General features: G+C 46.4%; 1 protein-coding gene across 1 annotated transcript in view; it reads left to right on the top strand.

The window, feature by feature from the left end:
* NAALADL1 (N-acetylated alpha-linked acidic dipeptidase like 1) overlaps positions 1-14542 on the top strand; it is a 39595-nt gene extending 25053 nt beyond the window's left edge. The window contains exons 11-19 of the mRNA XM_081968527.1: positions 1269-1332; positions 2044-2111; positions 5074-5165; positions 6452-6542; positions 7061-7142; positions 9172-9345; positions 11370-11460; positions 13034-13126; positions 14322-14542. Of these exons, the coding sequence (XP_081824653.1) occupies positions 1269-1332; positions 2044-2111; positions 5074-5165; positions 6452-6542; positions 7061-7142; positions 9172-9345; positions 11370-11460; positions 13034-13126; positions 14322-14493 (927 nt within the window). The 3' untranslated portion in view covers positions 14494-14542. The remainder of the gene's footprint in view (positions 1-1268; positions 1333-2043; positions 2112-5073; positions 5166-6451; positions 6543-7060; positions 7143-9171; positions 9346-11369; positions 11461-13033; positions 13127-14321) is intronic.
* Positions 14543-17954: the final 3412 nt, after the last annotated feature.

Below are 17954 nucleotides of genomic sequence, written 5' to 3'. Positions count from 1 at the left end.
CAGTAGTAGTAACTGTGAAAGGGATCTTGGAGTCCTAGTGGGCAACCATTTAAATAAGAGCCAGCCGTGTGCAGCACATGCCAAAAAAGCCAACAGTTCTAGGCTACATAAAAACAGAGGGATAGAATCAAGATCACGTGAAGTGTTAATGCCACTTTATAATGCCTTGGTAAGGCCACACTTGGAATACTGCATCCAGTTTTGGTCACCACGATGTAGAAAAGATGTGGAGACTCTGGAAAGAGTGCAGAGAAGAGCAACAAAGAGGATTAGGGGACTGGAGACTAAAACATGAAGAACGGTTGCAGGAACTGGGTATGTCTAGTTAAATGAAAAGAAGGACTAGGGGAGACATGATAGCAGTCTTCCAATATCTCAGGGGTTGCCACAAAGAAGAGGGAGTCAAACTATTTTCCAAGGCACCTGAGGGTAGAACAAGAAGCAATGGGTGGAAACTAATCAAGGAGAGAAGCAGCTTAGAACTGAGGAGAAATTTCCTGACAATTAGAACAATTAATCAGTGGAACAACTTTCCCCCAGAAGTTGTGAATGCCCCAACACTGGAAGTCTTTAAGAAGATGTTGGCTAGCCATTTGTCTGGAGCAGTATAGGGTTTCCTGCCTAAGCAGGGGGTTGGACTAGAAGACCTCCAAGATCTCTTCCAACTCGTATTTGTATTGTATTGTATTGTATAAATTGAGAGCTATTTGTAAATCTTAACTAGTTTAGTTTACTTTATTGTCATTGCACCTCGTACAAAGAAATTAAACACCATCTTCAGGGTACTTCATACATAAGAAAACTATAAAAATACAAACACAAACACACCTCCTTCACATTCTACACCATTAAATTGAAAACCCATGATGATGCATTAATATTACATTATACAGTAGAATTCAATGTAGTTACTTTCCCTGGGATAGAAGCTGTTTTTCAGCCTGCTTGTCCTTGTTTTTATTGTCCTGTACCGGCTGCCAGATGGTAATAGTTCAAAAAATAAAAGGTTGCCCAGGATGAGATGGATCTTTAAGGATGTTTGGAACTTTCTTAAGGCAACGGGAGCTATGAAGCTCTTCCAAACTATGAAACATAGAAACAATTATTTCACTTTTAAACAAAAGCCGTCTTGATCATTTAGTATCGTCTGGATATTTGACGGTTCCACGGCCATCATCCCCTGCCAGTGTGAAATGGCAAGGGATTATGGACACCGTGGTCCACAGTGGAGGGCACTGATTCCTCTCTTTTTTCTCTCTCACTCGTAGGAATTTTTCAGCAAATTGCAAGAGAGGAGCGTGGCTTACATCAATGTGGATATTGCTGTCTTTGGTAAGCATCTCAAAAGGTTGCCTGTCTCAAAATAGAACAAAATAGGCTCACCAGCTCCATTTTGTAAAAATTAAATTACATTACATTACATTCATAATTGTGGGTAGGGGAGGAAAAAAAGAAAGAAAGACAGAAAGATGGAAGGAAAGAAAGAGAAAGAAGAAAGATAGGAAAGAAAGAGACAGAAGAAACTAAGGAAAGAAAGAGAAAGAAAGAAAGAAAGAAAGAAAGAAAGAAAAGAAATAAGAAAGTCAGAAAGAAGAGGGAGAGAGAGAGAGGTGGAAAGATGGAAGGAAGGAAAGAGAAAGAAAGGAAAGAAAGAAAGATAAAGAACGAGGAAGAAAGAGAAAGAAAGAAAGAAAAAAGAAAGTCAGAAGGAAGAGGAAGAGAGAGAGAGGTGGAAAGATGGAAGGAAGGAAAGAGAAAGAAAGGAAAGAAAGAAAGATAAAGAACGAGGAAGAAAGAGAAAGAAAGAAAGAAAAAAGAAAGTCAGAAGGAAGAGGAAGAGAGAGAGAGATGGAAAGATGGAAGGAAGGAAAGAAAGAAAGAAAAAAGAAAGAAAAGGGAGAGAAAGAAAGTGAGAGAAATGGAAAGATGCAAGGAAGGGAGGGAGGAGAAAGAAAGAAAGGAAGAAAGGAAGGAAGGAAAGAGAGGTATGAGAAGCATAACCCTTCAGCATCTTCCTTTAATGTTCCATGTCTCCTTCCCCAGCTAATGCCACCTTGAGGGTCCAAGGAACGCCCCCAGCCCAAAAGGTCGTTTTTGCTGCTACTCAGCAGGTAAGCAGAGAAGGTGAAGGGGAGGAAAGAGAGCAGCTGCTGAAATACAGTTGTTCCTTGCGGCAGTGACGTGCAGTGAGGTTTATGACTGGTGAGGCACTGACACAGTGCTGGGTTTCAAATATTTTTAGACTTGTGGACTTCAACTCCCAGAATTCCACAGCCAGGCATGCTCAGTTCCAATTTAAAGCGACAGCATTTGTTTTTCTCCTTTGCTCCTTCTTTCTTTTTCTTTTTCTTCTCCTTCCCCTCCTTCCTCCCTCTCTCCCTTCCTCCCCCTCTCTCAAACACACACACACACACACACACACACACACACACACACACACACAGAAGTTGGATTGGACTATCTCTCCTACCCCTTTCCCTCTCTCACTCACTCTCAAACAAACCCCCCCCACACACAAAAGTTGGATTGGATATCTTTTCCAGTGGCTTGAAAGCAGCTCCTCTGCCACCACCACCCCCATTCCCCTGCTGCCTTTCCCAAACACCTCCACCATTGCAAATGCAGCCTGCTGTCTGGGTGGGAAATGCCTGGAACACAATAAAGCCCACCCACCACCTCCTGCTGGCAGGCTGGGGTGAGAGGAGAGGCAGAGAAGCCGGAGGGGAGCCGAGCCAAGCCTTCCAAAAGAAAGAGGCTGGGGGGAAGTGTGTGTACTACAGCATGGCTCTTTGCCTGGCTTCCTGCCTCCTCCTGTGGTCTCCTCAGTGCTCGCTTGTGCTCTCCCTCCCCAAGTGTAGTTTGATTGCAGGTGGAGCCACGTTGCCTTTTCAAACTTGTAATCAGTGAAGCTGGGCTAGATTTTTATATAGTTTTATCCAGCTGTGTGTGTGAGAGAGAGAAATGAATGGGGGCCTGGGGAGGAAGTCACTACACTTGGGGAGGGAGAGCACCAGTGAGGTTAAGCAGAGTCATCCACGGTGAAGCAGCAACTAGCTCAGCTTTTTCCTTTTCCTTTTTTTTTTCATGATGAGAGTGGTGAGGCTGTGCCTCACTTGCCTCACCTGACTGCACGTCACTGCCTTGCGGTAACAAAAAGCCTGGGAGATCCTGGGGAATTCTGGGAGTTGAAGTCCACCCATTGTAAAGCATGCTAGTGTCAGGGTTCCAAATAGCATCCGAAATAAAATCAGAGTCCGAAGCAAGAGATTCCTCAAAGTTCCAATTTATTTAAAAGAGCCATGTTGGCCCATCTGGGAAAACCCGAATCTGAAAGCTTCCCGGTTTTCCCCACCCAGTTGAAAGTTCAAGATCTTGCATCCCCACACCCACAAGTTCATCACATGGTCCAATCTTCCACTGCCGTGCTGGCATCTCCACCCATCCAGTTCCGGTCAGGTGCAGAGACAAAGGATGACCTTGGCTTTCTGAGAAGAACGTTGTTATGGCTACTTATCACCCAACTCCATATAATCCTCCCTCAAATTTCCCCACAGTGGAAAGTGTGGCAGGCTTGAAGTCCCAAAAGAAAAGAATGGCTTGCAGGCGTGGCAGCTAGCCTGGGAATTTTGGGGGGGGGGGGAGCTGAAGTCCACCCATGTTGAAACTGCCAAAGAGGAGAAAAATCACTGTGTGCAGGGATTTGGAAAAAAAAACCATTTCTGTTCATCACCACCCAAATGGATTTCTTCTCTCTAGCTGGAGAGCGCCGTCATATTTTTTTTAAATGCCAATTTTGCATCCAATTCCCCCCCCCCCCATCATACACCAATGATTTTTTATTAAGTGTCAGAAACTTTTTTCCCCTCACAAGATGGTAATAAAACTTCTTACAACCACTTTTTAACAAAATCTTCCATGGTTTTCCCCATCAGGTTCTATTTCCGTGTGCCGAAACTCAATTTATTTACCAAGCCTCTAAAAATGATTAGATACAGGATAGGCAGTTCTTTATTCTATTTGTGGCAGCTTTTGCAGATGCAGCCCAAATAACTAAGCCTCGGAGCACATTTTTTGCACCAAACTTTACAATGTAGAATTTCGAATTTAAGATAAAGAAAACGTAAAATCTACACGCAAAAAAATACTGGTAAAAATCAAGCGCAAAAGGATCGGAACTTAATCCAGATGAACAGGAGAATAAAGTGCCTTTATTATAGAATATAGGAACTGACACAGAATTCCAGGATCAAACAGAAAAGGTTTATTGCGCAATAGATCCAGTCGCAAGAAGCACAGACTGAATCCTGAATGATTCGTTTGCAAAACTATTAGAGATCTGACAGGCTCCCCCCCCAAACACACACCCCACACACCCCACAAGCCCTCCCTTTTCCTTCTCTCAAAGCTAAAATAAAATGTGGCTTTTCTAGTAATTCACAGGTACTTGCAAAACTATCTAAGTTTCCTTGTCTTCAATATTGCGGTTTGGCTAGGTGTGGTTTAAGCTTCCTCTTGCAAACTTTAATGTTCTCACTAAAGTTTTCCTCTTACAGAACTCTTAACATGCTCCATTATAAAGATAGTTACATATATTTAAGATTCCTATTATCCCATATTATATTATCCCACATTACCTTTAATAAAGTCAGGAGAGAGAGAGAGAGAGAGAGAGAGAGAGAGAGAGAGAGAGAGAGAGAGAGAGAGAGAGAGAGAGAGAGAGAGAGAGAGAGATGTAAGCTTTGTGTGTGTCTGTGTGTGGTTAGTTTAAATTACACACTTCCGTAGATGCTATGGAGCAATTTTAAAAGTTACACATACAGCAACATACGTCCGTTGGGCTCCTGTGCATTGTTTAGAGAATCCAACTGTTGCTGAGAACAAGACAGGCAACATTTTGAAGAGAGAAAAATCCATGTGTAACTTCCCTTACACAGAATATTTAATTTTTTTCTACTGATGGGCACACTGTACCCCCCCCCCCCCCGGTCCATGATGACCACGTTCCTCATCGGTACTATCATTGTAAGTTACAAAGTTAGTTGCATCCACTTTTAAGAACTTCTTTCCCTGTAGGTTAAGACCCCAGCCGATGCTTCGGTGTCCGTCTATGAAAACTGGAAACGTCATTTCAACAGAACTAGCTCGGCTTACGGAATAATCCCCAGGTAAAAGAAGTTGTGGTGTGTGTGTGTGTGTGTGTGTGTAAGTAGGTAGGTGTGTGTGTGTGTGTGTGTAAGTAGGTGTGTGTATGTGTGTGAGTATCTTATACCCCCATAGATTCATTTCTTCGAGTAGCCCACCCAGGAGGAATTTCAGGTAGTCCCCAAGTTACGAACGGCCACTTAGTGACTTTTCAAAGTTACGACAGGTGCCCCCAAAGATGACCCAGTTCTGAAGTTTGGATGCCCTCCCTGCAGTCATGTGACCACATTCTGGCAACCAGCCCACACTGACAGTTGTTTGTAGTGTCCTGCCTGTCGGGTGACTGCAATTTAGAAGGTTTTTGCTGAAAAGTGGCCTTGGATTCTGTTTTCTGCGAAAAAGCACCCACAGCGAGCAATAACTGCCACCTTGGCTTTAACAACGGCCACGAGAAAGCTCATAAAATCGGGTTGATTATGTGATGACCCGCTTTACGACTCTTATGATTTATGACTGTAATCATTGTCAGTTGCGGTTGTAAATTGAGGGCCACTCTAGATCTTTAGCAGCTGTTGGTTAACTTCACAAAACTAGTTAGGACTACATTTTATCCATCATGGCTGTATAAATTGTAGTTTGTTGCTTTTGATCTTGGGAATGCATAAATGCCAGTCCTTACACCAGCCTGCCTGTAACCAGAGCGTGTCTAGAAATATCCTTGTGTGGCTGGCATCACAAAACTTTCTGAAGTGGTTTTTGTTAGGTTGGGGTTTGTAGAAACTGTGCATTTTATTGATTAGATTTTTATCCTAGTTGTTCTCATGATAACAACCCTACAAGGTTGGTTGGAGAGAGAGAGAGAGAGACAGAGACAGAGAGAGACAGAAGGAAGGAAGGAAGGAAGGAAAGAGAGAGAGAGAGAGAAAGAGAGAGAGAGGTGGGAGAGAGAAAGAAAGAGAGAGAAGGAAAAAGAGAGGGATGGAGAGAGAGGGAGAAAGAAAGAAGAAGCGAGGCAGGAGAAGGGGGAGAGAGAAAGAAAGAGGAAGAGAGAGGAAGAGAGAGGTGGAAGAAAGAGGTGGAGAGAGAGAACGAAAGAAAGATAGAAGGAAAGAGATAGAGGGAGAAAGAGAGGGGGGAGAGAGGAAGAAAGAGAGAGGAAGAGAGGTGCGAGATGGAGGGAGAGAGAGAAAGAAAGAGAGAGAAAGAGAGGGAGAGAAAGAGAGGGAGAACCTGGTTTGAGGGCAATGCAGCCTGAATTCTTGAAATGTCCTGCGCAAACTCAGCTGGGATTTTGGCTTGCTCTTTGCAGCTTGGGGTCTCTGGGGGCTGGAAGTGATTTTGCACCTTTTATCCACTACCTGGGCATCACGGCGATGGACATTGCTTACACCTACGATCGGGTGAGTCCCTGGGGCACACACAGAAATGTGTGTAAGCGTGTTTTGTGCACACTAGAGAGGAGGGATGAGGCCAGAAATGGAAGGGGTCCAGAGCAGTGGTGAAATATCTCCTGCAAACTCCACTCCCCTGTCGCTCCTCTTTTATTTCCTCTGGGAGGGGCCATTCACCATCCACCTGTGGCTTTACTCCCAAGTCGACCCCTGTTCTTTAGCCGTTCCCTTCGTCTGGCAACTCTGCGCACGCGCACACTGGGAACAGGCTCCAGCTGTTCTTCTGCCTCACTGATGTCTGACTCCGAAGGCAGCTGATAACTGTCAGACGGCCCTGGCCCCCTCTCTGCCTCCGACACAGAGCCCTCCTCAGAGCCTTCCCCAGACTCCAGGACTGGCCCAGGTTCCTCCCCAACCCTCCTCACTGTCTGAATCGGCTTCCGGCTTCACTGTCGCACCACAACATAAGCCAGCAAACCCCATTGTGATGTGTTTTCTTTGCTTTCCACTTTTCTTTTCTTCTCCAGAGCAAAACGTCGGCACGCATTTACCCAGCCTACCACACGGCCTTCGATACCTTTGACTACGCAGACCGATATATCGACCCTGGTAATGATTGGTGGGCGGTGGGGCAGGCAGACCTCAAGGCCGCTGTTTTTACTTATTTATTTATTTGTATCCCACCTGTATTATTTTGACAACTCAAGGAGGGAAACAGATTCAACACAAGATCTTCCTCCTCCTATTTTCCCCATAACAATAACCCTGCGAGGTGGATCGGATTGAGAGAGCGATTGGCCCAACGTCATTCAGCTGGTTTTTGTGCCTAAGGCAGGACTAGAACTCTCCGTCTCCTGGTGATTGGCCCAAAGTCACCCAGCTGGATTTCATGCCTAAGGCGGGACTAGAACTCTCTGTTTCCTGGTGCCAAAAGACACCCAGTTGGCTTGCATCCTTGAGGTGGGACTAGAATTCCCAGTCTCCTGGTGATTGGCCCAAAGTCACCCAGCCGGCTTTCTTACTTAAGGCAGGACTAGAACTCCCAGTCTCCTGGTGATTGGCCCAAAGTCACCCAGCCGGCTTTCTTACTTAAGGCAGGACTAGAACTCCCAGTCTCCTGGTGATTGGCCCAAAGTCACCCAGCCGGCTTTCTTACTTAAGGCAGGACTAGAACTCCCTGTCTCCTGGTGATTGGCCCAATGTCACCCATCCAGCTTTCTTACTTAAGGCAGGACTAGAACTCCCAGTCTCCTGGTGATTGGCCCAAAGTCACTCATCTGGTTTTCTTACTTAAGGCAGGACTAGAACTCACTATCTCCTGGTGATTGGCCCAAAGTCACCCATCTGGTTTTCATGGCTAAAGCGGGACAAGAACTGGCTGGCTGGGGAATTCTGGGAGTTGAAGTCCACAAGTCTTAAAGTTCCCAAGTTTGGACACCCCTGGCTTAATGACAGTGTGAGTCACTTAACAACGGCGGGGATTCACATAACCACCCTGGCATAAAATCGGGTGTGAGTCCCTGAACCACTTACCAGCCAAGGTTGAGAAAGGACTTACAGACCGAAATGGCCCCCAAGATGTTGGGCTCTGGATGGGTGTAAGTGTGTTGGGGTGTGAAGCAAATGAGGAAACAAACTCCCACTTTTGAGTGTGTGTGTGTGGGGTTGTGTAGATACACACACTATCGCGCACAAACATCACAGCACTAGTTCCATGCTTCAGTGTTGTTGTTAGTTGCAAAGTGGTGTCCGACACATTGTGACCCTATGGACAACATTTCTCCATGCCTCCCTGTCCTCTCCCATCCTCTGGAGTCCATTCAAGCTCACGCCTACTGCTTCGGTGACTCCATCCAGCCCCCTCCTTCTCTGCCGTTCCCTTCTTCTTCTTCTGCCCTCCATCCTTCCCAGCATGAGGCTCTTCTCCAGGGAGTCCTTCCTCCTTCTCATTAGTTGGCCAAAGCATTTGAGTTTCCTCTTCAGGATCTGGCCTTCTAAAGAGCAGCCAGGGTTGATCTCCTCTAGGACTGACCGGTTGGATGGGCTTGCAGTCCAAGGGACTCAATGCAGGAGTCTTCTTCTCCAGCACCAGAGTTCAAAGGCCTCCATTCTTTGGTGCTCAGCCTTCCTTCTGGTCCAACCTTCACAGCCATCCATGGCAACTGGGAAAACCACAGCCTTGGCTAGACGCACTTTTGATTGGCAGGGTGATGTCTCTGTTTTTTAGGATGCTGTCTAGATTTGCCATCGCTTTCCTCCCCAGGAGCAAGCCTCTTTTAATTCCTTGGCTGCTGTCCCATCTATTGCCTAGGAACTGAGAGGGTCCTTCATGTTGAGTTTCAAGCCAACTTGAAAGGCCTCCATTCTTTGCCGCTCAGCCTTCCTTGTGGTCCAACCTTCCACAGCCATCCATTGCAACTGGGAAAACCATCGCCTTGGCTAGACGCCCTTTTGCTTGAGTGAAACTGCCCAATTCCCATATGGTGCTTTGTTGGTGCCCAAACGCTAGGAGGAAGATTCACTCTCACCATCCAAAGCTGGTGGAGCTCCAGTGGCCGCCATCTTGCCTTTTTTTGACCCGCCCAGAGTGTACTGCAAGTTTCCCAGGCACCCTGGTCAGCCTCCTCTCTCCCCACAGGATTCACCAGCCACCGGGCCGTGGCACAAACCGCCGGCAACGTCTTGCTGCGCCTGGCGGGCGCCTCGATCCTTCCCTTCAACGTGAGCGACTATGGAGAGACCTTGCAAGGCATGTACGACGCGGCCGAGCGAGCGTTCCAGGTGGACCTTCTCAACCACAGCATCTCTCTTGGTGAGGAGGGGGGGGAGTGGCCTGCCTCGCAGGGCTGTTGTACGGAGAGACAGCAAGGAAGGAGATCACCTGTCTATGGAGATTCTCAGTCATTCAGGGCATGGTTCTCCCAAAGGGCCTTTTTGTTTTCAAGAGGCGCTCTGAGTTTGCCGTTTTGTGACCCAACTAGGTTACATCATCAGTGCTGGAAGAAAGAGGTATCTGCCGAGAGGAGGAGGAGGAGGAAGAGAAGGGGAGGAGGACTGTGGGGTCCTTGATGGTCTCTGGGCTTGGTGGGTTTTTTGCAGACATTTCATGACCCAACTAGGGAACATCATCAGTGCTAGCAGGGGAGTGGGCTTTGCCCTCTGAATCAAGCAGTAAATAATACCTCAATCAAGGAACTACCAGCTATCCCTTTTTTGTTCTATTTTTCTTTTTCAAGAAAGGAGGTCAACATGAAATATGTAGATCGAAAAGTGAACTATAAATACCCTCAACATAAAAGGGAGCTTGCTCAGGAGAGGTAAATGAGATGAAGTAAATGAGATGAAGAGTGGGAAGAAAAGGAGAGGGGTAAGGGGAAAAGAGGGATAGGATAGAGGGCAAGGAGGGGGAAGAGGAGGAGAGAAAGGAGGAGTGGAGAAGGAGAGAGGAAGAATGGGAAGTAGAGGAGAAAGGGAAGGGAAGAAGAGAGGGATAGGAGAGAGGGCAAGGAGGGGGAAGAGGAGGAGAGAAAGGAGGAGTGGAGAAGGAGAGAGGAAGAGTGGGAAGTAGAGGAGAAAGGGAAGGGAAAAAGAGAGGGATAGGATAGAGGGCAAGGAGGGGGAAGAGGAGGAGAGAAAGGAGGAATGGAGAAGGAGAGAGGAAGAGTGGGAAGTAGAGGAGAGGGGTAAGAGAAGGTGAGAGGGATGGGAGAGAGGGTGGGGGGGAGAAGAGGAGAGAAAGGAGGAGTGGAAAGGGGAGAGAGAAGAAGGAGAGAGGAAGGGGAAGTAGAGAAGAGAAGGAAGACAGAGGGAAGAAAGGAGGTAGGGAGGAGGAGGAGGAGAGAGGGATAATGTACAAATATGGTGTATGGAGAGCAGAAGAGCTAAATAATTGTGTTTTGGGAGTTGATAGTAAGATGATTTGATACAAACATTTAATAACACAAAACGATGCTGGCTATGTAATAGTATACATGCGATTATATGTTATGAAAATGAAAAAATAAAAATTTTTGCTATTAAAATAAAGGAACTACCGACTCAGACAAACAATCAAATCATAAACAACAGCCTAATCAAGGGACCCCCAAGGATGCTCCCTCGAACCTTTGTATATAAACAGAAGGCAAATCCCATTCCCTTCTAGCACTGATGAGGTTGCCGAGATGGGTCACGAAATGTCTGCAAGAGAACAACTAAGCCTGGAGAATACCAAGCATTTGTCAACTACAAATATTCTCTTCTAAGGAAAATTCAGGGTAGACACCAGGAGAGACTTTCTGGCCATACCTCCTCTTAGCCAGAGGAACAACCTGCCACATGAAGTGACAAATGGATGGTCGTCTGTTGAGACACTCAAGTGGGGCTTGCTCTGAGCAGGGGGAAAATAGATGGCCTCTGGTGGTCCCTTTCCTCTCTGTCGCTTGAGACCACATTTATGACGAAGCACTAGGAGAATGTAAATGGAAATCTCCGTATCTTTAAGCATGCTGAGTGGTACGGTGGCCTAGAGGGGGAGCTCTCGCCTCACAAACAGGAGACTATGAGTTCGATCCCAGGTGGAGGGCGATATTTTTTTCTCTTTGAGCTCGATGGGAATATATCTGCTGAACAAAACTCCACGCTGGCAACAGGAAAGGCATCGGGCCACTCAGCTTCATTCATTTGCACTGACTCCACCCCCGCAATGGATTACGGAGTCATTAAGCGATGGGGAAAAAATATTAATAGCCAAAAAAGATGTCATGCAGGTGGCATCCATTATCACACAATTCAAATTATTATATGTGAAGGAAATTCATCTTTCCCCTCCCTTCTCTCCGCTTCCCATCCTTCCAGTCCCCCTCCGTGATGCAGTACTTCGCTTCCAATCTGCAGCTGCCGGCCTCAACCAGCGCATCGCAAGTTTGCAAAAGGAAGACTTTCCCAGGTGACTTTTTTCCCCTTCATTTTTCTAATCCCGTACAGCATCCGTCACCAACTGGTGGTCCGCGAGAAAAGTTTGGTGGTCTGCAGAAAAATTATTTGCATTTTTAATATTGCACTCAATCAGGGGTCCTCAAACCACGGCCCCCTGGGACGGATACGTGCAATGAACACTTGTGTTGCTGCAGAGAGTCTCCCCCTTTTGGGGTCTTTTTGTGTGGGTCAGAGGGGGGCAGAAATCCCGACTTGGGGTCTGCTTCGGCCTCCTGGTGGGGGTCTTTGGGCGAAGGCTGGAGGGAAGAGCCGCTGGTGGTGAAGAGCCGGAGGGCCTCGTTCCAGTGGGGCTGCATCATGGCCTGGAACTGGCTGACCATCTCAGCCCACTGAGCCTCCAGGTGCCGGCACCTGGCCTTGCACTCCTGCAGGTCTTCCCTCTGCTTGGAAAGCCTATGCTCCTAGTCCTCAGTGAGGTGCTTCTACTGAGCCTCCTTCTCGGTCAGATCCAATTTGAACTGAGCTGCTTTGCCAAGCCTTTCTCCGGGGGGCTGCTTAGCTCCAGCAACTGCTTCCTGTTGGGGCCCTAAGGAGCCCAGGCGGGCTCAGGCCAGGAGTGGCTGGGAGGGGAGGGGCGAGTAGAGGCCGGCGAGGCGCCCCTCGACGTGAGTGACATCAATTTGGCCACGCCCACCCAGTCACACGACCACCTGGCCACACCCACCCAACCAGTCATTAGGCAGATCCTGTTAATGGTCTGTGGGATTTAAAATTATGAATTTAGTGATCCCTGAGGCCTGAAAGGTTGCCAACCCCTGCTGTACAGTACAGGTAGTCCTCAATTTACAATGGTTCGTTTAGTGACCGTCCAAAGTTACGACGGCACTGAAAAAAGTACACGGGATGTTTTTTCATACTTACTCCCTTTCTGGCATGATTTAAATTTGGATGCTCGGCAACACTGACTCACATTTATGACGGTCGCTGCGTCCCGGGGTGACGTGACCCCCTTTTGCGACCTTCTGACAAGCGAAGTCCACGTGGAAGCCGGATTCCCTGAACGACTGCAGTAATTCACTTAACGGATTTAACAACGGCAGTCATTGTTTAATGACCCTGTAATCCCTTGCGGATTTGACGCGGCGGCTCAGTAGCTGAGGTTGTCGATCAGAAAGGTCGGCTGTTCGGTGGTTCGAATCCCCAGTGCCGCGTAAAGGAGTGAGCTCCCGGGACTTCTGCTTCTGCCAACCTAGCAGTTCGAAAGCACGTAAAAAATGCAAGTGGAAAAATAGGGACCCCCTTTGTGGGAAGGGAAGAGCGTTTTGTGCGCCTTCGGGGGCGTTGAGTCATGCCGGCCACATGACCACGGAGACGTCTTTGGACAGCGCTGGCTCTTCGGCTTTGAAATGGAGATGAGCAGCGCCCCCTAGAGTTAGGAATGACTGGCACAGATGTGCAAGGGGAACCTTTACCGTTACCTAATCCCTTGTGGGTGGGAGTCCTGTTTCTTGAACAAGCCACAGTGAGGCTTAGTGGAATGTGGGTAACCGGTCTCTTCTCCTTCATCCCGGACATCCGTTTAGCCCTCTTGCTCTGCGGACGGTGAATGACCAGCTGATGCTGTTAGAAAGGACGTTTCTGAACCCGAGAGCTTTTCCAGACAAGCATTATTACAGGTAACTCAACTGCCCAACACACACCTGGTTTCCCCCCCCCTCATTTATTTAGGCTGAGTCTCCCTAAGGTTGCATTCGGTCCAGCTCCAACGATTAGTAGCCCATTGCTACAAATAGGTTAGAAAAAGTCAAGTACTCCTGCAAACTGAAATCGTATGTCGTTCCTTGCTTGTTTTTCCCCCTCTTATTCTTCCTTTCCTTTCCTTCTCCTTCCTCCCTTCTTCTCATTTTGTTTTTCTAATTCCTCCCGATTTTATTTTTCCTAATTGCCTCCTATTTTCTTTCCTCTTTTCCGTCCTTCCTTCTTTCCTGTCTTTCTTCTTCCCTTTTTTTCCTTCTCCCCTCCCTTCCAATTTCCTTCCTCCCTCCCTCCCTTCCCTTCTTTTCTCCCCCACTCCCTCTTTTCTTGCTTCCCTTCTCCACCTCTTTTCCTTCCCTCCCTTTTCTTTCCTCCTTTTTCCCTCACTTCCTATCTCTAATGAAATGGAACTTTGACGAAGTTCAGGCCTCGGAGTCTTCTTTCGTTGGGGGTGTTATTTGGAACCCTGACATTTTCCTTCCTTCCTTCCATCCATCCATCCATCCATCCATCTTCCTTCCCTCCTTCCTTTCCTCCCTCCCTCCCCTCCCTCTTTTCCTTCCTTCCTTCTTTCCTTTCTCCCTCACTTGCCTTTCTTTCCTTCATTCTTTCCTTCCTCCCTCCCCTATTTTCCTTCCCTCCTTCCTTCCTTTTTCTTCCTTCCTTTCTCCCTCACTCGCCTTTCTTTCCTTCCTTCATTCCTCCCTTTTCTTCCTTCCTTTCTCCCCCACTCACCTTTCTTTCCTTCCTTCCTTCTTTCCTTCCTCCCTCCCCTATTTTCCTTCCCTCCTTCCTTCCTTTTTCTTCCTTCCTTTCTCCTTCACTCGCCTTTTTTCTTTCTCTCTCTCTCTCTCTTTCCTTCCTTCCTTCCTTCCTTCCTTCCTTCCTTCCTTCCTTCCTTCCTTCCTTCCTCCCTCTTTTCCTCCCTCCCTCCCTCTAATTTTGATGGGATCTGCAATGATTTGAGTGAACTACCATAGCTGCCATCTTGACTTTTCTGACCCAACTTGGTAAACGCCTCTGGCTACACTCCAGTAGAACCGGCTGTTAAGAATCCATTTCTGTTGTTGCCTTTGAATGCCATTTGCACCCGGGTCTCTCCCTCTGTTCCTGCAGCCATGTCATCTGGGCCTCCAGCTCGTCGTCCGTGGCTACCTTCCCAGGCTTGGCCGACGCCGTGGCTGCGGCCAAAGAGCAGGACAAGTGGGACGATGTCCATAAACATCTGACGGTGGCTATCCAAGCGGTGGAGAATGCTGCTTCCTTTCTTGAACCCGTGGCCGAATGACCCGGCCTCATCGTGGCCGTCTCGGGATGCCTCGGTTATGACACGCCAAATTGACGTCTTCTGAAGAAATAAAAGCTTTGCACTTTATAAATCCTTTCTGAGTGTTTGGCGCAATTCTCTCCGGCTTCGTGCCGAGCGACGCAAAACAATGCAAACAAGGTAGGCTTAGGTGGCTGTGGACAGGGGTGGGGTCCGGCTTCTTTTATTGCCGGTTTGCTCAGGGAAGCATTTCGGGCACACACACGCGTTTGATGCATGCTATGCAGAGAAGCAAAAAACAAGATGGCAGAGCCTACAGCGCCGCCGATAAAATTAGTACGGTCACGTTTCCGCTGGAGTTACTACCTATTTGGCCGAATTGTACCGTACCGTACCGGTAGAAACCCACCTCTGCTGTGGGATCGTATTGCAAGTAGAATTGCCTTTTTAGCAGGGGTGTCAAACACAAGGCCCGTGGGCCGGATACAGCCCACGATGGGGTTGGATTAGGCTCGCGGGCCAATCTTAGAAATTGTAAGGGGCCGGACCACATTGCTTCGGCCCGGTTGGCCCAGTGCAAAGATGCCAGCGGTTTGGGGAATGGAGTCAGGCTGGCCACGCCCACCCAGTCAGTCACGCCAGGGGCGAAATGCTACTGGTTCGTCCCAACCGTTAAAAAAATGCTTTAAAAAATAATAATAAATGTTGTGATGGTCTGCTGTGCAACAATCAGCTGTGCCGTGCGACCGTTGGAACCTTTGTGTGTGTGTGAAGAAGTCCAGCTGCATTGTGTGTGGAGTCGGTTGTGTAGCTTTGGTGTTATTTTTGTGTGAAGTGTGATCGTTGGTTTTTTGAGCTCTCTGTGACACTCTGCGAGGTTCCTGCTTGCTGCCTGCTCAGTCACATGACCACCAAACCACACCTACCCAGTCACATGACCACCAAGCCACGCCCACAGAACCGGTAGGGAAATTTTTTGAATTTCACCACTGACCACCTGAAGGCAGGACAAGACAGGACAAGAAACAATGGATGGAAACTAATCAAGGAGAGAAGCAACCGGGAATTGAGGAGAAATTTCCTGACAATGAGGACAATTAACCATTGGAACAACTGGCCACCAGAAACTGTGAATGCCTCCAACACTGGAGGTTTTCAAGAAGAGTCTAGACCAGTGTTTCTCAAACTTTTTTAAACCATCGCCCCCTTAAGACACAATTTGATTTGCCACCGCCCCCTAAAGATTATTTAATTGTATAATATACAAAATGTATTAAATTGCAAAATGTATTACACGTAAATAAATTTTTCACCGGTAGATCTATGAACATGATGTCCTAGAAGTATTAGGAAATTCCATTGATAACTCTGTGGCTTTTTCTTCATTCTCATCGATGAATGATAGAAAGGTGACTTTGCAAGCGCCTCCAGCTGCATGCAAATTTGCGAACGGCTTTGCAAGCGGATTGGAGGTTTATGTTACATTGCCAAAAGCAAGTGGTTGCATTTTTTACGTTTGCGTGTGGCTATGCGAGCAGTTGCAAGAATAGACGTTTTATGTTACAGGAATGTTTGCAAGTGCTTGCTATATCCTAGTTTGCAAGCAGCTTAGCTTTTATGTTACGAGCCCCAGAAACAATAGGCCAGCTTGATGACTGAACTCTGTTAATTTATAAGAAGATATTGAAGGACGGATGTTGTAATCTTGTACATCGACTTATAAGAAATATTTATTTAAATTCTATATCAATAACAATAGTTCTAACGGTTAGAACGACCATGGAGGTGGTCAAACACTCACCTTATCTTAGGGTGGCTGATAGTACAATTAATTTGAAAATCCGTCGATTAACAACATCATCATCCCGGTGGAAAAAGCCATAGAGTTATCAATAGAATTTTACAATATTTCTAGGGAAATCTATTCATAACTCTATGACTTTTTTCCACCGGGTATATGACTCAAATTTCTGAAAAATCCCAGTAAAAAAATATTCATAGAAATATCAATAGAATACCACAGAAATTTGATGAAATTCTATTCATAACTCTATGGTAGTAATTACTGGGCATCTCCGACGTCTGACACACAAATGACAATCTGTAACGTGATTGGCTGTTCAGACAGAAGGGAAGGACGTATCCGAAACTGCTCGTCAGATGTGCCAAGGACGCTTAAACTCTAAGGAAGAAGACCCAGCAACCCCCAACAGCACAGCCATAGAAATTTAAATAGAATACCGTAGAAATTTGATCACCTTTCTATGAGATTCTATTGAAATTTCTATTCCTTGTGCTACTGGGGAAGCCTCCATTCCTGGCGCAGTGAAAGGAGGCTGACTCACACAGCAGTCACTGCGCGCGGCAAACACTAGACCCCCAGTAGCACAGCCATAGAAATTTGAATAGGATATCATAGAAATTTGATCAGCATTCTATGGGATTTTATTGAATTTTCTATTCCTTGCGCTACTGGGGACGCAATGTTAGACCCAAGACTGACTAAGGAAGTGCACATTCGCTCGTATGAAAGCCATGTTTCCAACAGCAACGATCGGTGTTGCAGGTTTGCCCGCGCGCCGCGCGCAATGACTGCTGTGTGAGTCCGCCTAGTCACAGAACAAGTAATAAATAGAATTTGTTCAACGCCCCCTTCTGTACGTTCAACGCCCCCATGTAAGGCAGAACTTCCTACCGCCCCCTTGCACTTCTTTAACGCCCCCCAAGGGGGCGGTACGGACCACTTTGAGAAACACTGGTCTAGACAGTTACTACACTAGAAATGGTATAGCATTTCCTGCATGAGCAGGGAGTTGGACTAGAAGACCTCCAAGGCCCCTTCCAACTCTGATATTCTGTTAATTATGGTGAGTGGTCTAGGGCCCCAAATACAGCCACATAGCTGCCTGGGCGGGGGGTGGGTGGGGGTGGGGGCAGTGGCTGTTGAAACTTAGAAATGGGTCGTAAGTATACTTTTTTTCAGGTCCATCATAACTTTAGAATAGAATATAGAATAACAGAGTAATAGATATAGATTCTATATCTATAGCAGATATAGAATAACAAAATATAACAGAGAATATAGAATAACAGAATAGGGGATAACACAGAATATAGAATAACACAGAATATAGAATAACAGAACATAAAATAACAGAGTTATAGATATAGATTCTATATCTATAGCAGATATAGAATAACAGAATATAAGAGAATATAGAATAACAGAATATAGAGTAACACAGATATAGAGTAACACAGAATATAGAATAACACAGAATATAGAATAACAGAATATTGAATAACACAGAATATAGAATAACACAGAATATAGAATAACAGAACATAAAATAACAGAGTTATAGATATAGATTCTATATCTATAGCAGATATAGAATAACAGAATATAAGAGAATATAGAATAACAGAATATAGAGTAACACAGATATAGAGTAACACAGAATATAGAATAACACAGAATA

The sequence above is a fragment of the Natrix helvetica genome (assembly GCF_964273705.1).
Source record: "Natrix helvetica genome assembly, chromosome: 16".
Classification (NCBI taxonomy): Eukaryota; Metazoa; Chordata; class Lepidosauria; order Squamata; family Natricidae; genus Natrix; species Natrix helvetica.
This window is presented reverse-complemented; position numbering and strand designations above follow the sequence as displayed.